The sequence below is a fragment of the Pleurodeles waltl genome, chromosome 6 (genome assembly GCF_031143425.1).
Source record: "Pleurodeles waltl isolate 20211129_DDA chromosome 6, aPleWal1.hap1.20221129, whole genome shotgun sequence".
In the NCBI taxonomy this organism is placed as follows: domain Eukaryota; kingdom Metazoa; phylum Chordata; class Amphibia; order Caudata; family Salamandridae; genus Pleurodeles; species Pleurodeles waltl.
In genome coordinates this window covers 734,679,569-734,704,911 of record NC_090445.1, presented here as the reverse complement: position 1 = coordinate 734,704,911, position 25,343 = coordinate 734,679,569, and the positions used below count along the sequence as shown (strand labels likewise).

Here is a 25,343-nt window from a genome sequence, read left to right as displayed (position 1 = left end):
AACCTGGCCAGGACCGTCGCCATCGTCTCCTGGGAGTGGTGGTATGCTCCCATGATGGAGGATAGGGCCTCGTGGAGAGTGGGTTCCCTGGGCCTGTCCCCCCCCTGTCGCACAGTAGCCCTCCCAGTTCCCCTGGGCCTCTGTCCCCTGGACGGTGTGCCCACTACCACTGCCCCCAGGTACCTGTTGTTGTTGGGGTGGTGGGTTAACCTAGGTGCCCTGTAGTGGTGGACACACTGCTGATTGACGTGTCCTGGAGACAGAGGCATGGGCCCGCTGGGTGGGTGCTGTGCTGGTGTTCCCAGAGGGGGGTAGGTCTGCTGTGGCTGTCTGAGGGGAGCCGACTGTCCCGAGGTCCCCGATGGGCCGGGCTGGTCATCTGGGTCCAGGGAGACAGAGCGGCTGTCATCACTGTGGGCCTCTTCTGGGGGTGGAATGGACATTTCTGGACCCTCCTGGGCGGTGTTGTGGCGTTCGGGTCCTGCAGGGGTATAAGAGTATGTTTATTGGTTCTGTGTGTGCCATAGCGTGCAATGGGTGTGTGCCCATGTACCCCAGTGCTGGCATTCCTTTATGGGGGCTGTTGTGACGGTGGTTTGGGGGGGTGTATGGGTATGTGCAGTGGGCATGCTTAGGTGATGGGTGTCCATGGTTTGTGGTCGCATGCAGGGCTTGGTGTTGGGATGGGTGGGTTGCGATGGTGAGACACTAGCAAGGAGGATGTGTGATGTGGGTGGGGGGAGGGTGGGGGTATGATTTGGCATGCTGGTGGGGGGGGGATGAAGTAGTTGAGATTAGACTTACCAGAGTCCATTCCTCCGCCTACTCCTGCGAGGCCCTCAGGATGCAGGATCGCCAAGACCTGTCCTCCCATGTAGTAAATTCTGGGGGAGTGGGTGGGGGTCCGCCGCCAGTCTTCTGCACCGCAATGTTGTGTCTGGATACCATGGAACGCACCTTCCCCCGTAGGTCGTTCCAGGGCTTCCTGATGTCATCCCGATTTCGTGGATGCTGACCCACAGCGTTGACCCTGTCCACTATTCTTTGCATTAGCTCCATCTTCCTGGCAATGGTGGTGTTCTGCACCTGTGTCCCGAAGAGCTGGGGCTCTACCCGAACTATTTCCTCCACCATGACCCTGAGTTCAGCGTCTGAAAACCTGGGGTGTCTTTGGGGTGCCATGGCTGAGGTGTGAGGTGGTGTTTGTGGTGATGAGTGAGGTGAGTGTGGTATTTTGTGCGTGGATGTTGTGTGAGTGATGGTGTTATGTGCCTGTGAATGCTCTGTACTAGCTGGTAGTGTCTCTCTCTGGCCTTAGTCAAACAATGGTGGTCGTAGGGGTTTGTGGGTGATGTGGGTGTGTGTTTTATATTGTGTTGGGTGTGTGGGAGTGGTGTTTGTATGTGTATCAGGTGTGTGTATTTTGAATTGTCCAATGTGGTTGTGTTTTGTAAGTGTGTGTGTATTTTGAGCGCGGCGGTGTGTACCGCTAATGGAATACCGCGGTTGAAAGACCGCCGCGTGGATTCGTGGGTCGGAATGGTATGGGCGTATTTCTGTTGGCGTGACGGTGGAGGTTTGGTCATCGCCAGTTTTTCGCTGGCCGTTGGTGTGGCGGACTTTTGTGGATGTCGGGTTTTTGGCAGTTTGCCTGTTGTGGGTCAGAATGACCGTGGCGGTTTCCCGCGGCGGTGTTATGGCGGTCTTCTGACCGGCGGTAAGCGCCTTTTACCGCCGAGGTCAGAATGACCCCCAAAGTGCTCTGCAACCTTGCATGGACTTACTCAGGCCCAGAGACCTACACAATATGAGGAGACCTTCAATTGCCCGTCATCCGTCCTCCTTGTCAAAGTCCTTACTTCCTTTAGTCTTGCCTTCTCGCACAGGTCCTATTGAAAGACTGGGAAAAAAAACAACATAGTCCCCTTTTGATTACGATTAAACCAGATTAATATCTCCTACTCTCTTCCTTTACTCCTATTTTGTTTCCTGTAGGTCGACTTTCCTTTTTGTTTGCTTTGTTTATATGATTTGCTAGTTGTTGAGCCATCATGCCGAGCAGGCGGTGGAATAATTTTCTTTATTTGCACCCCTTCTCTAGCACGCTCCCTGCTCATGTGCTGAACTTGTGCTGAAAGCACTGGGAGCCGGTTGCGTTAGACCGTGGTATCAGTCCTTCCATCCCGCCCATTGTGGGTAGTCAACTGACTCCATGCTTGCATGGGAAAGGCAGCTGTGTTTTAAGGGAAGGCTTGCTCTGACATGATGAAAATTACTTCCTTTTAAAACTATTTAAATAAGAAGTACACCAGCTTTAGAACAATCACTTTGTTTCTGTGTTGGGCTTCAGCATGGAGGCTTGCAAAGCATTAGCTAAATAGAAGCACTTGGATCCTTCTGAGATCCACTTGGATCCTTCTGAAATCCTCCTTTAGATCTTGAGGGGAGATGTTAAGAAACTTATCAAGTAGGTGGTGGACTCAGCTTTTAATGAGCCTGAGATGAAAAGGGCCAGGACTGATTCAGATGATGAACATGAGTCGGATCAGAAAGAAAGATATGTTTCTGAGTCTCATCTTTAGCAGCTTTTTGGCTGATATCAGCGAAGTCCCTTGGCTTTGCAAAACCTCCTCAGATGGAGGATGATTTTTATGTACAATTCAGTGCTGCTCCACCTTGCACTCCTTGCAAAGAGATATCCACTTGAGGATTTTGATCGAGACTGTTCACAAGTTCCTCAAGTTAACACTATTTTGACTGTTATGGTGTTGGCATCTTGTTTGGCATCCAAAGATGCTGTGCTCTCTGAGGTGGTTGTTAGGGAGGTGGAGGGAACTTTGAAGAGAACGTTTGCTGCATCCACCTATTCTCTGTGTGCCAGTACTTAAAGGAGCTTATGCAACACCAGTTCTCTTAAAGGACTTTCAGGCATTGTTTGTTTGCCAAGCGGATCTGACTATATTTCAGTGAAGGCAAATATTCCTCAGTTCCTATCTGATGTCTCCTTTGATTGGCAGCTGCAGTGAAGTGGGCAAAAATCCAAGGAAGGAGACTCCTGTGGATAGGATCTTGGTAGTTGGATGCAGCTTAGAGATCTCTCATCCAAAAGTTGCCTATCCCATGTTCTAAATTATTAGGAGAGGTGCTTAACACTATGGTGCAGAAGACAGCGGAGGAGAAAACGATTATTAGTTCATTTCAGTTTCTTCCATGTAAGAAGTCCTTTCTTTAGAAGAAGGCCCTGGAGCCCTAAACAGACACTAAGCATCTCTTTTGTGTCTGGGCCCCTAGCTGGAGGGCCACGGTTGGATGGTAAGTCGGAGCTTTTACAGTAAGAGACCCAGCAGAAATGACTATATGATGGTAGGAGGACGCCTCAAAAATGTCTTTCTTCAATGGTCATAGACTGTATGAAATTATTGGGTCCTTTCAGTCATGAGAGAGGGGTATCAAATCCATTTCAAAGAGGCTCTGCTGCCAGCCTGCTTCAGTTGTATCCATTACTATGTGATCAATCAAAGAGGGATGCCATGATTCAGGGAATACACAATTTTTTGTGCAAAGGAGCAATACTGATGTGTCTTCCAGCTCAGAGAACTCATGGATATTATTCAATAATCTTTTTGGTGTTGAAACAGGATGGTTCCTTCCGCTTTGTTGTTGACCTAAAAGGATCTGAATTAATTCCTCAGAGTGGAGTCTTTTTCAGTACAATCCATTGTGCCTCTGCTCTCCAAGAACGATTTATTAGTGACTCTTGACTTGAAAGATGCATACTTCCATGCGCCCATGTCGACAGCCAGAAGTCAAACCCACGTTCGCTGTGGGAAGGGATATTTCCAGTTCCAAGTTTTACCATTTGGCCTTGCAACCTCCTCAATGTTATTCACAAAGATATTGGTGCTTGTTAGATCTCCATTGCACTTACGTGGGTATTGCTGTGTTTCCATGTCTTGATGACTGGCTTTTATGTGCTTCTTCTTTTGGCACATCAAGAATCAGTGTGCAGTCTTCTCCAAGACTTGGGACTTATCATCAATCTGAAGAAGTTTGCTTTGTTAGCTGAACAGCAAATGGCTTTTATAGGTGTGGTGTTCAACACACAAGAGGGTTGAGTATTCCTACCTCACAGAAGAAAGGTCTTAGTGAAAACCTTTGCAAACACTAGTGCATTTGTGCAATGTTCAGTGTTCAATGTGGTCAGCACCAGAGCAACTACCTGTCGGCTGTCTTGTATCACGCATCAGCGCACCTCAAAGTATCTTCGCACCGGCTGTTATTGAAGAAATCGTTCAAGGCTCAATTTTAAAACGTAGCAGCACACTTAAAATGTAGCAGGTTTTAACTTTCACTTTTGCCTGAAAGAACGTTTGAAGTACTTTTTGCATCATACTTTATATTCAGAATAACCATTGAATGCTTGTTTGATAAAAACTATCTCTGAAATATACCTTGGTATTAGTGAGGGAGACCCTACCTGACCTTACACTTATACCTGCTCACATATATTTATATACTTCAAACATTATATAATGGCAACTGGAAACACATGGAATCTTTCACCCCCACAACCTTTCCTACCAGCTTCTGGGGAGCCGGTTTTAAAATGGGAGGAATGGCGTGAATATTTTACAACTACATATCTACTATTGATGATGATGAAGACTTTACAGCAGAAAATAAATTAAAAATACTTTTACATTGTTTAGGACCAGGGGGCTTGAAAGTGTTTAACAGTATAAACAAAGAACAAAGACAAGAGAGTCAAGGAGATGTTTACTCCAATGTCCTCGAAGATTTGAACAGCTCTTACAAACCAACAGTATGCTCTGCAGTAGACAGGTTTCCACAGAGAGCAAGGGAAAGATGAATCAGTAGAAGATTATGTATCTGCCCTAAAGAACATAGCCATTACTTGTCGCTTTGGGAACCTACATGATGAACTCATCCAGGACCAAATAGTCATGCAAACATCTAACCCAAGCATACAAGACAAATTATGATCCAAAGGGGAATGTTCTCTGCAAGATATTATCGTCATTGTTAAGAGAGCAGAATTGACCGGCAGATGTGTCAGAAAGTAAAAGTGAGGATACAGTGGCAGCAAGAATGAAAGGAAGAAAAGCTACAAAGTAATACAAGAAGAGAATTCCAGAAAAACAGAATTGGAATGTAAAAACTGCAAAAGTGATGGGAAAAGAACGTGCTATGGGTGTGGCAGTGAAAACCACTTAGCTAATGATAAGTCATTTCCACCAAGGAAACAAAAGTGTTCAAATTGTGGGGTAATGGGACATTTTCAAAGAGTGTGTCGGAGTAAATCAAGTGGTGTGGTTAAGATGCTGAAACAGGATGAAGACTATGTGAAAGCACATCTGAAGATGATGAGTTGAATACGTGTGTGCTTAATGTAGATAATGACACGATGTTACAGATTAATGGTGATGGAAAAGAAGAGAAAAACCTATATGTGAAATGTTGCTAGGTGGAGTAAAAATTTCTAAAGTAGTGGATTCTGGATCAACATATGCAATTGTTAATAAGGATATGTGGTAAAGGAAATTTGAGCAACTTTTGGGAAAAGAGTTAAGTGAACGAGATATTACCATAAATACATTCACTGGTGAGATAGTAGATCTTGTAGGTTACAAGAAACTGAAATTTCAGTACAAAGATAGAAAAACTATGGGGAAGTTGTATGTTGCAGTCACTAGTCCTTCTGTCTTAGGATGGTTAGACCAAGGCAAACTGGGAATGGTGCTCGACCCAAATAGCCCAGAGCTAGTTTGAATAGTACAACTAGAGTCAGAAATTGGTAAAGTGGTTTAAAAAAAATCCCTAAAGTATTCACTGGAGATATTGGAAAGTTGAAGCAGTTTAAACACAAAATACACCTAAAAGGAGAAGTACATATGTTTATGAATATTCCCAATCCATTAAAAAAGGATGTGAAGGTAAAATTGAACAAATCGCAAGAAGAAAGGATTATTGAACCGGGAGAGTACTCAGAACGGGTAGCTCCCGTGACTAGGGAAATGGGAATCTGAGATTGTGCACTGATATACGTGACCTTAATAAAAATATCCTAATTGACCAATTTCCTTTGCCACACATCAGTGAAATTTTGGCTCACCCCAAGGGAGTCAAATGGCTTTCTTCAATAGAATTAAAGGAAGCATGGCATCACGTTCTGTTGCACCCTGATAGTAGAAGCTGAACCACCTTTATAACACCATTTGGTTGCTATAGATTTAGGAGAGTGCCTTTCAGCCTGGCATCAGCCGCTGCTATGTTTCAGCGGCTGAGGCATGAAATTTTCAAAGGGGTGGAGAATATATTGATTTTCCAGGACAACATCCTTATTATGGGTAAATCTAGAAGAGAACATGATCAAATGTTATTGCAGGTCCTAAATGTTCTAGATGAGAAAGGTTTAACTGCAGAGTACAATAAGTGTAAATTTGCATGTGACCAAGTTACGTACCTAGGTCTAGTGTCTGCTGAGGGTATTAAACCAAAGAAAGAACTACTGGATGCTAAAAGACACATGCCTAATCCCCAGAATAAAGATGAAGTTCGGGTGTTCTTGGGGTTAGTGGAATTCTATTCCAAATTTATTAGAAATTTCTCCACAAAATCCTATGAGTTGAGACAATTACTCAAGTTAAGCAACACATTTGTCTGGACAAGTAAGTGTCAGGAGGCGTTTGATTCCCTTAAAAAATATATATGCAAGGAACCTCCTCCACAAGGCTTTGATCCAGAACTGCATAGCATTGTTATCACTGATACCAGCAGTAGGGGAATTAGACCCTAAAGGAATGATTCAGAGAAAGAGGATACCATCGCTTTTGCTTCTTGTTCCCTGACACCCTCTAAAGAGAAATATTCTGTTATTGAACGGGAAGCACTGGCGTATGTAAGGGCTTTAGAGCATTTCCAGGAGTACACCTGGGGAAATAAAATAAGATTGCGAAGTGACCATAAACCCCTCACTAAGGTTTTGATGACAAAGGGGCTATATAGGACATCCCCCAGGTTATATAGGTTGTCAGTCCAAATATTTAATGATAATTATGATGTGCAATGTATTTCTCGGGGCAAAGAATATAGCTGCTGACTTTTTAAGTCGCATGTCATTGCCTGCTGAGGATAATGGAGAGAAAGCAAATGAAGATTTCTGGGTGGTGAATGTTGAGGAAGAATGCCAAGGTATTTTGTGTAATGAATGGAAGTGTGAACAGGAACAAGATGTTACACTGGGTAAGGTGCATGACAGGATCAAAAAAGGGTGGCCACGGAAAAACAGGTGGAAGAAGTACTGATGCCTTTCTGGGAAGTAAGGGGAATGAAAGTGGCTTAATTATAAGGAGTGGAAGAATGGTTCCTCTGGTAACTTTGAGACCTAAAATACTTGAGATATGTCATGAAGGACATTTAGGAATTGGGAAAACTAAAAATTGGTTCTGGAATGCTGAAAATTAACAGCCTGAGAAGGAACAGCTGATGGTGAAAGGAAGGCCATGCAGTAACCAGTGTCTCCCTCATCTAATGGAGTTTATGAGAATAAACTGCATATTGCATCACACTTTGTGCGTATCGTCTTTACAGAAAAGAGGTCACACTCTTCTAAATGGAGACAATTGGTGGTGATTTGTAATGCTTTTCAGACTTTCCACTCTCACTTAGATGGGACAAATCTGTTGGTGAGGACAGACAATATCATAGCCAGGTTTTACCTCAACTGGCGGTGGGGGGGCAAGGAACTGGAAACTGAATGAACTGTCAAAGGAGATTTTCGACTGGCAGAAAGACATCCTCTATTAAAGAAGCCAGTTTATATTTAAGGCAAACTCAGTCATCAGGCAGATGCTATCTGCTGGGGTGTACCATCATCAATCAATTATCACATTTCTCAGTTTTACTTCAATCTGGTCTATGTTAATTTGGGAAATCCTGAAATCGACCTTTTTGCATCACTACATAGTGCTATGCTTCTCCTATATTATTCAGAGATTCATCTCCCCAAGCTCTGGCAGTGGATGCTTTTTCTGTCCAATGGCCCAAGGTCAATCTGTGTGCTTTCCCTCCAATTCCCCTTCTCTTGAGGGTACTACAGAAGATTCAGGATGAAAGGATAGGGTGATTCCCCTTTTGGCCAGAGGATCTGTTTTTCTCACCTGATTCAGTTGGCAGTGGAAGAGGCATTTGTTCTTCCATTGTCTCCACCTCCTCTTAGTTTCCCATTATCTCAATAGAGGTCCTTCATCATTTGAGCCTAGTGGCCTCCAAATTGAGAGGGCAGGACTAGAGAAGTTGGGGTGTTCTCATCAGGTGGCAATAGAAATGCAGTTGTTTTGGAAAATGCCCACTTTGAAGTCATACTCTAAACATTGGAGGTGGTTTCAATCTTGCTGTTTAGCTAACCTTTTAAAACCTAGTTCTAGTAACCCTTTTCAGGTTTTTGATTTTTTTATGTGAGGGTTTCTTGAAGGGCTTGGCCATAAAATCTTTGTCAGCCCTTTGGTCTGCAATCTGAGCTTTTCATTCTTGTCCTGAATGTGTGCCTCAGGTAGCTGTGTTGGTTAGTGACTCCTTTAAAGCCTTAGACTCCTCCTGCTGAGTCATTAGAGTTGGCTCAGTTTTCATGGCTCTTAGCTAAGATTGCCTTCCTCATTGCTATCACTTCAGCATGGAGATTGGGGGAATTTGTTTCGCTAGTTATCATCCATCCCTACATGAGGTTGTTTCTGGACAGGGTAGTTTTTAGACAAGACCCAAAATTTGGGCCAAAGGTTCATTCAGAATTTAATCTATCGCAAAAGAATACTCCCAATTTTTCTTCAGAAATACAGCCTGGTGAACCATCCTCTCTGGACATCCGCAGGTCTCTTTTGATTTTTTTGGACCGTATGTGGCCTTTTTGAGTGTCCAACTCCCTGTTGATGTCTTTTGGCATGGCTAACAAAGGAAAGAAAATATCTATCCCTAATCTCAGTAGGTGGGTGAAGTCGGCGATAGCCCTGGCATACTGTTCAGTGCAGATGGATCCACCAGGTGATCTCCACATTAGGTCTACAAGATCCATTTTGGTTACCTGGGTGGAGGCTGGGGGAGCTTCTCTCAGTGAGATATGTAGGGCATGATCTTCCCCGCAAACGAATGAGAATTAGTATAAGTTGAATTTGTCTCTTTCAGTAGAGGAAACATTTACGGCTGTGGTTTTTAGTTCTGCAGTGGTGTAATTGTAACCTTAATAAATTCTGTGATCAGCAATATGCAGTAATTGCACATTCCTATAGTGTGTTTTACTTGTTATATCTTAAAACAAGTAAGGACTGGGATGAGGACTGTGGATGTTGGGTAAAAGAAAGGGCACTATGTTTTTTTTCACATTTTTCAATACGATCTGTGCAGGGAGGCAAGTCTCAAGGACGTGAGGACTGGGGCGAGGAGGACTAAGATTCAAGGTAATGAAGATTACCAGGAAGTAATCTTACCTGCTCTTATCTGACTACTAGCAGAGCTGTATTAATAGGTTATACAGGCAATAATATTTACAATACAACCTGATGATGTAGGATTACTCAGTGTTCACTGGGTAAGTGCTACGAATGTTCACTCTCATACCTTCTTCATAGTGGTGTGAGTCGTCAAATAGCCACTAAGCTTGTAATTGAAGTTGTTGCAACTTTCCCTTCAAAGCCACTGGAGATGTACCCGCTGATATGCATTGTAATTGCGTTTTTTTCTGCTCAATACAGCACACTCACTATAAAAGGTGCAGTTCATCCCAAAATGTAAGGACCCAGTCTGTGGGCACTAAAAAAAGAAACATCCCAGTACATTCTGCACTACAAATTATGATTACGGAAGGGCTCTCTCTCTCTCTTCTTTTCTCTACTACTGAACCTCAACAGAAGGGCTAATTCCATTCATTGCACTTACAACATTTCCATTCAGCTCCTTGTGACTCAGCCGAGGGTGCAGGACGCTGTGCCTCTGGAGCAAGGATGACTCTTCCACCAGTCACCTGCTTTTTCTGATGATCAAAAGTAATTTCATAACTTCTTTCCTATGGGTGTTAATGCACGGAGATGAATATAAAGGAATGATCTGTAACGATTATCCTCTAAAGAAGCACTGAAAGGGACATTTTATAGCAGAATACCTAGATCACGGAAGCCCCTAGACTTGATTGGCAGAAAAAATAAAGTCACCTTTCGGGAAGAACATTAGAATGGCAGTTAGGGTGTCCACCTCCCTGTAAGCCATTACTGACATTGTTGACAGGCCTTGAATTTTGTTTGATAGCCTGGTGCATTCTGGGTGCTGTAGTTTTGTTTTGCTTCCTGAAACTTATTACACTGAGACACATAAATCCAATGCTTTGTAGGTGAAAATGTCATGACTGGAGACAGTGTCAATAATAATACTGAGTGACATGGTCATCCTAGCGGCGATCTAAAACGGTGATCTAACTAATAAGCATTACAAAATGCCCCTCTATATGTAAGGTGAGTGATCGACTCACAAGGGGAAGCTTCCATTGATTGTAGAAGCATGAGACTTAGCAACAGGGCCGGCAATAGCGCTGGTGGGGACCAGTGCAGCAATATTTTTTAGGCACCCTCCCATGACCTCATTCCCAGCGGAGTCCCTCACCACCACCCTACAACAGTGCCCCTCATCTTCCCATAGCTCCTCTCACATACATCTCTTATGTTTCATAGTGCTCACTATACAGCACTTTACAGCACACACACATTATACAAAGATGATGAATCATACTTTTGTAAATCAGTCTGCAGGAAATATAATATAAGACAATGAGGATTACAAGGTGTAGAAATCACTTGTCATCCATACTCTTAGGCAATATTGTTTTTTAAAGTATGTGGTCTAGAATGTTGTGAGGTTATTTTGGGAGCTTTTTATGGGCGCGTTATTTTAGCTGTAGGCTTGCTGCTCGTGCACGTTAGTCTAATAGCAATTTATTTTATTCATTTTAATTTCTGAGCAGAAACTTCATTCTGTGGTGATGTTTTTTGTTTATCTCATACACTTTTAGCCTAGGAACTGTTTTCATTCTTCTTAGTAGGACATTCTCGTTCTGTACCCTGCTCAAAGCTGTACCCGATATTGTTGTCAGTAAAAAGTAGAAACACCACAATCTTTGCCATTTTACAGGAAACATACCTGTTCTTATGTTAGGACAGTTTTCTCAGAACACCAGCTGTTTCATTATAAAACATCCCTTTAACCCCTATACTTTAGAGAGAGGGTTCCATCCAGAAAACTGCCACTGCATGCTGTTCCCATGGGGAACTGGGTCAAAACTGATTTGCACATGGCTGGCTCCAAACTGGGGTGGCATAGTGAGCAAAAGAACATGGATCAAACACAGATCTGTGACTAGGGGGTGAGTGTTTGAAAAGTTTCAACGCTCCATCCATCATCCTTTTGTGTTGCATGCAATATGATAATCACATGATTCCTTTTCTGATCAGTGACATTTAAGACCTCAGCTTTCACCTTGCACTGCACCCCCGGATGGCCGAGTCAAGTGTGTAAGTGGCTTTGCATTCGTTGACATTGAGCCTAGGCTCAAAGCATGTGAGCCACTTTTTATATTTTCTTCCAACCACTTCCCTTTTCTACCACGATCTTTTATTCTGTTTGGTCTGCAGGGCCTTACCCTTTAACAAAAATAATGCCCTGTGCTTGTCAGACTTTGCATATTTAAGCATGTCTTAAGAGGTATTTCTAAATTCTCAGATATGTAAAAGATTGTCTAACAAGCTTTGTACATTCAGAGATATGCATTCAGGGATATATTAAAATGGTGGTTTTGCACAACCACGGACTGATTAATATGTTGTTTTTCTGTTAAAAACTGTCTGTCCATGCAATATGCTTTGCTGTTCATTGTACACATTTAATGGCGTCATTTTACCAAAATCATAGGAATGGGGGAAGTGACGTCAAACATTCTTTAAATCTCCGAAGATTACTGGTGACATCATATAAGTCGACTTAGAGGACAGGCAATTGTTCGTAGGTGCTCTCTAGTAAAAGTTCCAGATTACAGCATGTTAGTAAATATTAGTACTAGTCAAAAAAGAATGTAAAACTAAAAGTAGCAGAAGCTAAATGAATTCTTAAGTTAAAAATGACAATCAGATTGGATAAACAGCAGGGTTACAAGGCAGTCCACAGAGACTGCAAGTACCAACACACGAGTAACCACTAGAAACCCTACCGGAAGTTCAAAGAAGCCTTGCTGAATAATATTACGGGTGGAACTCCAGCAGGTTGTGCTGAGAGGATATGATTTTATATTTGGATGCCACAGGCACAATTTCAACCATATAACTTTCACTCTCTCTTTTTTCACCAGGGCCGTCGGCTGGGGGAGCCATCGCAAAGTCTATTGGATTTCCCTGGCTTATGACCATCATTGGAATAGTGGACATAATATTTGCCCCACTGTGCTACTTCCTGCGGAGTCCTCCAGCCAAGGAGGAGAAAATGGTAAGTAGAGAAATTGAGCAAAGAAAAGGGCCCACACACAAGGAGCTGAGAAAGGAAATGATGAACACTAAGTTGAATCTCTTGATGAGGCAGTAGGCATACAAATGATCAGGTTTCATGGTCCTTCAAGGATGCATCACTGTGATACATGCTACCAGTTACACAGCCTGGCCTAAAGGGCTGATGGCATGCATAAGTACTCTTGGTACAGTTTAGAAAGTTGTATAAAACTTTCTGTATTTTCTCACTACTACTATATTTGGTATTTGTGTGTATGGTTGGAGTTTCTCAATTGCAGCCTATTGATTCTATACCATAGCCCGCCGCAGAGGGCTATACCAGTTGCTAAAGGCCCTGAATCCAAAATATAGGCCTGAGCCACAGGCAAGAGTCTATAGCAAGGGAGAGGTCCTTTAACAACCAGTATAGCCCGAGGCATAACAGCTAAAAGGCTATTATAACATTCCACTCATTATGGGTAGTATGTTCTAAATTGAAAAGGGAGAAACATGAAGACAACCATTGGAATGTTGGAATTCCAGACTTATACCAGCCACTATAAGCCAGAGCTAATTCATTGTCTTCAATGGAGCTCTGAACATTCCAGTGTTCTAAGAAATAGGCATTTTCAGAGAAATTTCAATCTGCGAGAGTCTGTCAGCGCTGCACCATCTCCCTGCTCCATGGAAAGTAGCCAGCTTGGTTTCGGCAAAGGGGAAACCAAGTATTATCTTTTGTATTTAGGCAGGGGAAGAGACAGTTATTCTTTAAACAGAGGGTGGTGTGGCAGGACACATGCTGCAGAATGCTGAAGCAGATTAGGCTATGGTGTACATGGTTCCTTCATGACTCCTCTAAATCCTGTGCCCGTATGTGAACAGGAGGAGATAAAATGGAAGGGAACATCTTCTCTTGATCTTTACCAGTAGCTTTCTGACCACCTCCCGCAATGCCTGGTAGAGCCACTTCACTAGGTTGCTTGATGCCCCCAAATACAATAAACTGTGGAGTACTGAATGAGCCACCAGTTCTTGACTACTGTTATACCACAGTTCACCAAACGTGAGCACAAGTGCTTGGTAGGTCAAAAACTGTTCTGGGGGCAGGTTGTATTGGTCTGTCAGGGCTTTTAATAGGATAAGCATCCCTTGTTGGTAGCAGTCTCCTACCGCCATCAGCCCCACCTCCGACCTTGTTGTGAGTTGCTGTCGTGAGAAGTATGTGAGTAGTTCCCCGTGAGGGAGCCCTACCAAAGGCAACATCTGCCAATAAAGGGGCATTCCAACAGACCGACAGATACACCTCCGCCAGCACCAGAACGCTACCTCCAGGAGTACCCCTGGTCGGAGGACCACTACTGCCCTGTTAAGATGTTTCACTAGCACAGCGCCCTGATTACCCTCCATCCCTATGCGACCCAGTTCTTCAAGATGTACACCATCCAACCACTGAGTAACCTATTGCAACTGTGCCACAAGATAATATAATTCAAAATCTGGGACACTCAGTCCCCCTTCATCTGGTGGACGCTGGAGGGTTTCCACTGAGACCTGATTACAACCGCCATCCTAAATTAGTTCCCAGAGGAGTGAGTCTGATCATTTAAACAAGGTAGATGGAATCTTAACTGGTAGATTGACAAAAAAAATATATAATGATCTATGCAACATTATCATTTTTGATAAAGAGATCTGTGCCATGACCAGTAGTTTTAAGGGTCTCCAAAATGTTATACATAATATGAGTGACCTAGGAGCATTGCCTAGGTTGGCGTCCTGTAAATCCGCTACAGAGTGAAACACTTGAATGCCAAGGTATTTAAAGGACACTGGTGACCACACCAAGTCCTGTGGGAGAGTTTGAGGTTGCCCAGTTCCCGGTGTCAGAGGTAACAAATATGTTTTAGTTGCATTTACATGTAACCCAGAGTGAGTTGCAAAGTCTCGCAACACAGACAACGCATTTGGGGTACCTCAGGTACTGTCTTCCAAGTAAAGCAGCAGGTCATCTGCATAGAGAGATAAGATATGTTATCTGCCCTCTAGTTTCACCCCATCGCTCGACCCTTTGAGGCAGAAAAGTTGTGCTAGGGGCTCAATGGCCAGTGTAAAAAAGAGGGGACACAATGGGCACCGCTGTCTGGTACCCCTGTATATCCGGTATTGTGCAGAGACCGTATCACTTGTTTTCATTCTGGCCATGGGGTGAGTGTAAAGCAACCTGACCCATTTCACTCAACCTTCCCCATGACCCATTTTAAGCATAACAGCAAACAGAATTTCTCAGCAGATAGATTCCAAGGCCTTTTCGAGGTCCACCGAAATCAGGACTGCCTTTGGGTGGAGGGGCATTTCCGGGTGGTCCAATATATAGTGCATTCTACGAAGGTTAAGGGAAATGCTCCTGATCAGGATTAACCCATTCTGATCTGGATGTATTAAGGTTTACATATGGGGCAGTAGTCACGGTGCCAATACTTTACTGAGAATTTTAAAGTCCATACTCAGCATAGAAAGGAGGCGGAAAGCCGAAGGGAGTGCACCTGCTAATGTGGACCTGGGCAAAGGAATCACTAGTGCATCTCCAAGTTAATTCCAGTAGGACTCCTAGACTAAGTGATGCCGCATAGAGGAGCTCTAACTTAGGGGCCAGGATAGTAAAGAGAGCAGCATAAAGTTCTTACCAAACGCCATCTCTTTAATTCCTGTTTTAATCTCTTGAAGCGCCGCTGGGCCACTAAGTGTAGTCTGAGCTACGGGGTCTAGTTCATTCAGGGGTATGGGGGCCAGGAAATCAGTCACCGCTCTCTCCGGTAGACTCTCTGGGATCCTATAGAGTTTCTCATAGTATTCCCGAAAGGTGGTGTTAATGGCCCTCGAAGAATACAAGAGGGTTCCATCTGTTGTCAGTATCTGTGTAATGGGTAAACCACAGTGTCTGACCTAATCAACCATGCCAACATTCTTCCTGCTCTGCCTTCTTCATCATGCACTTTAGCTATGTATTCCTTATATTCAACGCAGCGCAGGCATTCAAGTGATGTCTGCTAGTTTTCCCTTGTCTTTTTGTGATGTTCCAGGGCTCCTTCATCCAACCCCTTCTGATTATCCAGCTCATGCAGCCAAGCTTCCAGTGTTCCAGGTCCCTCTGAGCCCCCACCCTTTGCCCAATGCAGTACCCTCATACCACAACCTTCAGTGCATTCTACTCTGTGAGGGTATTTCATACTGATCCCCGATTATGTTCAAAATAGTCGGAAAGAGCAGGCTGTAGGGAGTCTTTGAAACAGCTATCTTCCAGCAGTAGGGGGTTAAGCCCCAATAGGGGCGTCGCTGGATGAACCGACACAGGTTGGAACTTCAGTAACAGAGGGCTATGGTCCAACAATGTGCTCCCCAAATACTCTGTGTGTAGTACATGTGTTCCCTGTGCGGTAGAGCATGGGAACATGTCAAGCCTGGTGTATATGTTATATATGTGTGAGAAATATGAATATTCACGTACCTGTTTGTGTTGTACTCGCCAGATCTCTGACAGGTCCCAGTGGTGCAACCAGTGCTTAAGGCCCTTCAAGATCTTATGAGCCGGGGCCCCCGACAGAGAAGGAGTGGCCCTGTCCAAATCCACATCTACCACACAGTTAAAATCGCCACCAAGCAGACAATCCCCCATCCCCATGTTGGCCGAGGGGGCTGACAGCCCCAGGAAGAATACCACCTGTTCTTGATTCGGGGCATATATACAGCCCAATATGATCTCTTTGCCCATCAGTCTGCCCTTGACCAATACATATCTACCCTCTTTGTCAATCAAGGAGTGTATATGTTTGAATGCTGGGCCACCCCTTATCCATATCAGAACTCCCCAGGAATAAGCAGAGTACGAGGTTGAATAAATCTGGCCTCACCATCTATGGTGCAACCACTCTATTTCTGCATTCAGTAAATGCGTCTCTTGTAACATAACTATCTGTGCGCCATGCCTCCTCAAATATCTGTGAATGCTATGTTTGGAAGCCGATCCCATCCCCCCAATATTCCAGGATATGAAAGTAACTGCATTCCTAGACTCAGCCATCAGTAAGATAGGCACACAGAGGCCCGACATATATCATCCGGCCCCTCCCCCAACCCACAGGTTACACTGTGACCCCCAGGACCAACAACAATAGTTCCAACTACAAACTACCGCACCCACAGGCAGCCCAGCAACAAACAGCTGTCCAAACCTATAACTCAAAAACATTGTTTGAAGATCACCACCTCCAATTATTTGGCAAGGGCAATCCTCTGATGGAGTTTAGAATATGAATTTTCCTCGGGACTCTGCCCCAGCCTGAGAAGCCTCAGGTGAAGGCCCCCATGCAGTGATCTCAGCACCATCTAGGTTTCCCAATCTCAAAGTATGTTCATGATCAAAGTGTTCTCAGTCCACTGGGTCCCAGGTCTGCATCCGCCAGACCCCCTTGACTATTCACCGTATCAGGTCAAATCTTCAGCAGTCTGAGGAGTTACACTAGGTTGGGCATCTCCTGTAGAGTTCGAGCCATGATTTGAAAGTTGTTTGCTCCCCTCCTCATTCATATCTCCGCCACCAATTTGAGCGCCGCCACCCATTCTTGTTCAGTCTGTGAGCGGGAGGGTTTTTTTCAGCACGGACCCCTCAGAGCCACCTCTGCCTCTCTTCCTAGGGTGTTGTCTGGGGCCTCAGGCCTGAGTCTAGTACTTGGGAGTGATGTGCCCCCCTTTCCTTCCATGTGCTTCCAGACACGTCCATGCGTTTTCCGGTATGTTGCAGAGGAGAGAAGCCCCATCAAGGACAATCAGCAGCCTCGCTGGGAACATCAGCGAGTATTTAATACCTTCCTTTCTGATGGCCTTCTTGATTCCCTGATAGGATGCCCGATGGGCCTGGACCTTTGCAGTGAAGTCCAGAAACACCAGGACCTTCCAGCTGCCTACCACAAAAGGGCCACTGCCACAAGATTTCTGAACGATGGCGTCCCTATCTCTGAAGTGCAGGAGTCGGGCCACCACTGGTTTGGGGTGACCCGGGGCCTGTGGCTTCACTGGCACCCTGTGCCCTCTCTCCAGTGCAAAGAACAAGATAAGCCCATTAGGGGTCCCCCCTGTCTGGAGCCATTTCACCAAGAATGCCACCTTGTCTGTGCCCTCTGAACCTTCTGGGAGTCCCACCACCCTGATATAGTTGCTTCAATTGTGCCCCTCCGCATCTTCAGCTCGCTGTTTCCAATACTTTCACCCTCTCAGTGAGGTCATTTAGATTGTGCAATAGTACTGCATGTTCAGGCTTGATCTCCGCAACTGTAGTTTTCACGTCCTTGAGATGATCTGCCAGCTTGTGATGCTCTGCCCATTGCAAACCCAAACCAACTGAGGCCATACTGATGTTTTGCTGCAGCGTCAACTTGGTATCCGCTATTGTAGCCAGGACTTTGTCTAAATGCGAATGGATGGAGACCATGTTAGGGCCGTTGTTCCCTATTTCACCTTGTAAAGGCAGCCGTGCCTCTTCCGCACCTTGTGTTGCAGGCATCGATTTGTTCCTAGTCTTGCCCATTATTATCCCTTACGCTCTCTCAGTGGTCCCCCAAGGGTATTTCTGTGCCACCCTTTGGCTTGAAATTGTGTTATAATATGGTGGACCAGATCAGGTTTGTCTTGTCAGGTAGCTGTTGGGTGCATAGTGTTTGGGCCCACTCCACCTCACATTTAGTCCAGCAGTGAAAGGTCGCGCTCCAGAGTCTTTTAGTAATCTGCGAATCTGGGCGGAATTATGCCATAGAGCCTCACTGCACTTCAATAATGGGCTAAATATTAAACGTTTTTCCCTCTAAGAGACGAGCTGCCAAGGAGTCATGGCGCATCTTATTTCTGCCCCCACACTTTTCCCTAACTCTGGTCCCGGGTTCTGGAGGTTTCCAGCCTCCTCAGCCGGCAGGGGGGATCATGCATTTGTCAAGGAGGAGCATAGCAGACAGCTCTGGCTTGGCGCTAGTCTCCTGTTCGTGTCTCATGGCAGAGCCCCAGATCCGGCAGCGAGAAGCTGACAGGTCCGCTCCCCTTCCTCAGCAAAGTTCAACAGCACCTCCCAGCACTCCGGCACTATTGGGCGGGCCACATGGTACCCAGCCAACTCACCCCTTCCAGACTACTCCTGTCCGGATAGTCACCATGTGGTGCACTGGACTGCGTGTTGGACTGCGCACCAGTCACCTTTTCAGCCATGCCACAGCAAGGAAAGCACCAGGCAGAAAGCTGCTTCTCTGTTGCTGCTCCCGGTCTCCACAGAGACTGGCAGCATTATTGCTGGCAGGCCACCTCCAGTATTGTCAGGGTAGGATTTGCTGCATCCTCTGCATCAGCAGACCACGCTGTGCTCTCATCAGGGTCGCTGTCTCAGGCTGCCAAATCCACCACTCCATCCCTCCTGCTGCTCAAAGAGCCCCAGACGCTATCACCAGGGGGCTCCTCTCCAGCCAGCCATGCATGTGGGGTGACTTACAATTGGGTTTCAGCATGGATGTTGCATGATACTGTCGGGCTGGTGTGGAGCAACCGACTCACGTGACCGCCATTGCTGGCATCCAAGTCACGACCCCTCCCATTGATTTATATACAAATATGTCAAAAACAGAGCACATCCAAGTAGCTCCCCTTTTTTCCTTCCTTCACAAAATCTTTACGAAGCATACTTGTTCCATTGCCTTTTAGACAAGCAGCAGAAATTCCGCAAAAAGCAGCTAGTCGTTTATTTCTATAATGTTTAAATTTTATGCAACATGGCCCTGTCTGAGGTACCTTTAGGTGACAACACTGTAGTAGTTGTTAACAAAAACACAATATAAAAGTAAATGTATGTGACGGTTTTTGCATTGTGCAATAGATTTATACACTATTCTCAAAGTCACTGAGAACATATTCCATGGCGGATGCCCTGAAATAACTACCCACTATTTATTGTAAATACTAGTATGACTATGAAATAATTTACAAAACAATGAGTATTTATGTACTTTTGTTTAAAGTTATTACTAAATCATGCATTTTTTCAGACCTGGGCTTTTACGATCTACTGAATACCGAAATCCAACTAAGTTTTCAAAATTACTCAAAAACCTGGAAATAGTCACCAGTGAAATTTGTTATATTTAAATCGTACGCCCACCTATTAAATATGGATATCACAAATAGTTGACTGGAATTTACTCCCCAGTGGCCCGGGAAGTCGAACAGATATTTATCATGTCTTTTGCACGTATATCATGGATCAGGTTTTTGACAAATGGTAAGACAGTTTTCCTGTTATCCACAAAGGTAGGTTCAATGTAGACTAAAATAGTTTGACAGTAGCAGACAACTCGAGACCTCTCACATCAGAGCAGATCTTTAAAGTCTCAGTAGGCCTGTCTTGATAATTCAACTGTCTGCAAGACATATTACCAGTTCTTCCACCCAGAAGGCTATTACTCATTTACTATATGCTGTTGACTGTTTTCTGTATCACTGCTTATGTTGGGAAGAATAAGGGCCTCTTTTATGTATATGTTTTCCTGTATTTTGCTTTTATGAATTCCGGTTTTCAGTGTTTATTTTTGGATTTCATGGGCGTTTTCCAATCGTTCTGAAAGCAGTATTTATTGACCAGTCTATTCTCAAAACAGAAAAAAACGTGTTTTGAACACGTTGCTCTTTTTGCAGTGGTTGCTTTAACCCACGTATTTAATTTAAAGCAGAGTTATTGGAGTGCTTGTAATGTCTTCTAAAGGTGATGTGTGGAACGGACTGTTGCTAGACTGTGCTAAGAATAAGTCTGTGTATTGCACTCACTCACACTCTCTCATTTGCCGCATCTCACATCTCCTTACTTCTAACACTCTCAGGTCCATGCCTAGTTTACAGGATGATTAATGAATTAGTAAGAAAGCGTTTATTTTCAAATGTTTTTATTGAACAAATTCCAGGACACAGTTGGGGAGTGGTTCACCTAATGTTATCAAATATAATGATAGGGATGGTCATCCTGGCCAACAGCATAATTTTGTGCGGAACATTTAATTACACCTGAAAAATACAAAGCCCTACGTTCTAACAGCTGAAATGTGATGCTTTCAGCATTCTTGCCATTGCATATTTGCACTTTGATTACGTGAAAGTGCTACTGCTGCTGTTGCATGGAGATTCATAGTTAGCAAGTGTCCTCGTACCAAGCGTCACATGTTAAATCAGTTGTGATTTTTTTAACCGGACATCACATTGTATTGTTGGACTTGAAATGTTGCTGGTAACATTGTAATTATAGACTCCAAAATTGCAGCAGTGAAGTACTGTTGGCTAAAATGTCAGGATTAGCTCAAGTTGTTACACGTGACAATGGGACACCTTGCAGCTATGAACTTGTATTGTTTTGGAACGTGTAAAGTCTAATCATTATTTCACCGTGCTTCACAAGTACCTGTCACTACACCTTGCAAAGCGTGGGGTGATTTGCAGATGACTTGCTACTACACTGACTTGTGAACAAAGAAACCAGATGTAGCAAAGGGTTTTACCCGTTCTGTGCCCCTAAGAAAATGTGATAGTACAAATTGCCCAACATTAAAATGACCAAACCATTTCACCAGTCAGTAATGGAATTAAACATTTTGATGCTACCAGAAACTCTGCAGTGTAAAAAATAATTAGATCAGAAAACATGCTTCTAAAGCTTGCACCTTTTATCCAAGCAGACAAAACTGCAAGAGAGCAATGGAAAGACTATATTTTAGTAATATGTACCTAAACAACAAACTGCAAGCAGACTAATCTCAGACCAGTCTTTCTTGCTGCTGCATTTTAACTCTAAATCAAATTGTGTTGGCCCCTTCAGGAAGAAATGAAAAATGACACATTCTCTGTTACTTTACTTTTTTTTCCAATTGTTTTTAGTTTGCGGGCAAGCAGACGTTCAACAGTGTTTTTATTTGTCCTCTGATAATGGCTATCTCCTATTTGGTGGACTTTTATATGTCCTTATAAGTTTAAATCTAAAACAGGAAAACATAAGTACACCCAGTCATCACACTGTTTCTCACATTCATTTATTTATATCTTATACATATTCTGTACAGAAAGCAGTCTTTTTTGCTACTTTTGTCCAGCATTAGCAGAACCAATTAAAAATGCTTTCATGTAATAAACACATGAAAATAACTTTTCTCAATTTCTGTATTTATATGTTTTAGCACATTAAGGCCACACCTACTGCCTTTGCCAGTGCTTGTTTTCTTGGTGACCTGCCTTTTTAATCAGAAAAACAAAAATACATGTACCAGAAGGGAGAAAAAGGGGCGGGGTAGTCCATTGACAAATACTATGCATGACATGCTCTTAAGGGTTTGTTAACTAGTGCATCCGATAATGGGGAATGGCAGATTCAATACTGCATTATATAATATTGTGTAGTATTTTACAACTGTAGTTAGGAATAGAGATTCATCGTTGCTTTGAAAATGTTTGAAGGCTGTGGGGAAAATGTGTCTACTTATAATAGCACATGCTGATTGGGGAGCAGGCGAAGGTAAATTGAATACGCCCCTCCCCATACTCTATGATTGAAGTTGGAGATAGCACGAGTGTCTGATAATGTGCTGTGAGGGAGGCGGTCCCATTCTTAACAGTAAAAACAATATCAATGCAAAATGAACTATTTGATATGCAGCTATTTTGAAGAGGTCATGTAAGCAATTTGTAGAGTAAACCAAAATTGGGAGGACTTCCTGGCAAGCATTCGATTTCATTTACAGCCAATAATAGGAGGGTGGAGTTAGCAATACTCCTGCCTCCGCTGATTTAGAATAATTAACTCAGGATCCTATATTTATATGTCAGGTGGAATAAGCTTTCACACACTGGAAAGATTTGATAATAAAATTGAAAAAGACTTATGCGTGCTGTGCTTCTGTTCCTCCTACCCTCCCAGGCGATACTCATGGACCACAACTGCTCAATGAAGACAAAAATGTACACGCAGAACCACACCCATTCCTATACAGCTGACGATGATGAGGAGGAATCAGAGAGTGGCGAATAACCGTGATACCACACCGTCAAGCCCAAGAGGCTACAAACCCAAAATAAGTATTTTGTTGTACAAAAATGCTGTGTTTCCTGTGAAACATCTCATCAACTGAGGGGATAAAAAATGTCTTAGTCGTACTGTAATGACAATGGTGAACTAGTCAATTAAACCAAAGCTCTTTTTTCTTAGTTATCCCATGTTTCAAAGAAATGCAGCCACTACTTAAAGGGGAAGTAGCATCTTTCTGTGAAGGATTCGATTGAAAAATAAACAAAAACATCAAGGACCCCTGAACCATTGCTCCAGACTTTGTTCTCATTCTGCAGACTAGACTTGGCCCCCCAAGCTTGACCCATATGGTGTCATGCTGATAAATCTGTGACAGAACGACAGGATGGTTGTGCATTCCCTACATGTACCATGGCTACTTCAGTGAGAAATGGCTTTGCTCCTTGCCAGTGGTATCAGTATTAGGGTCGGGATAGCAAGTTTGTTTATGTAAATTTTCTGTAGGGTCTAGAAAAAAAGTGTGTGGTGACCTCTTGCATTGTGGAAACTGAGACCACCCCTCCCTGTTGTTTTATTCTGAACAACACTGAATAGATGGTCACATTGGGATAACAGGAATGGCCCATATGGGAGAACAATCCCACTACAGCACCAGAAGAGGGACCTCTAGGTACGCAATTATACATCTGACCACGCTCCATCATCGAATTCCTGAAACATTCAATCTACTGCTACCCATTTTACCCTTTTTAAGTATAGGAGCTGTGAAATGTAAATTTAAAAACCCACAATGATACACCTTCCTTATGCCAGGTGTTAGAAGCTAGCTAGATATAGGTACGTGGACTGGGTACTGCTATGTTTAAAAGAGAAAAGTCAAACATGGGTACTAAACATCAAACCTCAGCTCGGCCAGAACTAAGCATGAGTCTGTACATTTATGTATAGGTGGCCCAATACTTACATTGTCTGCTGCTAAGCTGAGAGTTTTAATTAGGCCCTCACAACCTAACCAAGTTAGTGACGTGGTCCAAATCACTCTCTTCCTGTGGTCTGGTACCGTAACTGACCAACCCATGGACCTATTAATAACAGGAAGCTTGCTACAAAGCAGTTTTTTCCAGTTGACTATTTACAGATGTTTTCTAATAGGGTCTGTTGCAATACATGGGTTTTAAGCACCTGTTGAACTGACATTTCTAAAATTCCAGTTGATTTCAGTTGCATCTTGCAACAGTTAATTCTGTTCATTGGCTTGAATTGATATAGTTATTTAATAGTAGAATCCTTAAGGGAGATCCTGGCCCTCAGAGTCAACAGAGCCCCTGCAAGGGCCCTGATACTATACACAAAGGGCACAAAGCAAGGGGAAATACATTCTCAAATGGTGGCAGGCAAGATCCAGCTCATACCTAATGCCCCGCCACCATGTTTATTCTGGTGCAAGGGTGATTATAACGAAAATGTTACTTTTCAAGGCGAACATCCCAGCGATGACACTTCCCCTTTAAGACTAACTGCCAACAGCCTTACCAAGGAAGAAAAGCTTTTTTAGCCATTTCTATAAATAGTGTTAAAAACTTTATTTTATGTATTTCATTTTATTATTATATTACACAATATATTTTTGATTAAACACTGTATGTGGTGTGTACATCTGTATAAAGCTGTAAACCAGAATGGATGGTCTTACGTCGGCATTTCTCGATACATTTTCTTTTCTTGCTTTCGTTGTCCAAAGTCAGGGCAGTGTCACGAAAGACTGGGCTTCAGAAAATAGTCATGCCGGTCTCTGGCACACATTCAACAATAGCCAATTACACTAGAAACAAGTATTTAAACCCCAAAAATATCAACCGGGCTCTTTGTCTACAAGAAACAAACACCAGCGCTCTTCGAAGGATCTTAATCAATTAAAGTTTGTAAAAGGCTTTTATTACAATGTCCAGGTCCCTCTCAGGAGACCTGAGCACCTTAAAACAATGCACAATAAATATACGTTTCCAAGCACTTAAATTTTGTGTGCTTACCCAAACATCACTGTTTCGATAAGGTATTTAGATTTCTTTTGCAGAGCTTTTGTTAGCTAGCCTGTCGCCGTTAGGCAGAGCATGCAGTAATTCTATGGTATCTAAAAGGTGCCTGGCCACTTCGGCACCTCCAGAAGGTGGTAGCAAAGAGCACCGTACATTGCAGGCCTGTAATGTGCAGCAGGTGTGGGGGAAGAGCACACACATACACACTCTCTTTCACACACATTCTCAGACCCGGCAAATACACACACAAACATTCATACATACACATATGCATGTACCCATACATACAAAAAAAACAATTCACTGGGCTGCATCTTAGGTGGCAGGAAGCCTGTATCCTGAAGGAAGGGACAGAAGAAAGATCCAGCCACCTCGTATCATTGGCGGACCTTGTCAAAGGTCAGCCAATGAAAGGAAGACCTTCCTTAACTGGTCAGAGAGTGGGATGGGAGGGGGGGGGGGACTCAGTGAGACTTGCTCACCCTATTCTTTGACGAGGGTTACTGATGTACACTTGGCCCTTGGCTATTCAAGGTTTAAAACTGAAGTGCCCAGGTCTGAGTCTATCAGTGATGCTTCCCCTCATCATGAGGGGGAGGCTCACAGAAGAGTTTGCCAGGCTGAGGAGTTCACATCCAACGGACTGTGAAATCTTCAGCCTGCCAAATTTCAGCTCAGACAGCT

General features: G+C 43.7%; 1 protein-coding gene across 1 annotated transcript in view; it reads left to right on the top strand.

Moving 5' to 3' along the window:
- SLC18A2 (solute carrier family 18 member A2) overlaps nt 1-24,635 on the top strand; it is a 347,766-nt gene extending 323,131 nt beyond the window's left edge. The window contains exons 15-16 of the mRNA XM_069239257.1: nt 12,401-12,534; nt 22,516-24,635. Of these exons, the coding sequence (XP_069095358.1) occupies nt 12,401-12,534; nt 22,516-22,626 (245 nt within the window). The 3' untranslated portion in view covers nt 22,627-24,635. The remainder of the gene's footprint in view (nt 1-12,400; nt 12,535-22,515) is intronic.
- The last annotated feature ends 708 nt before the right edge of the window (nt 24,636-25,343 follow it).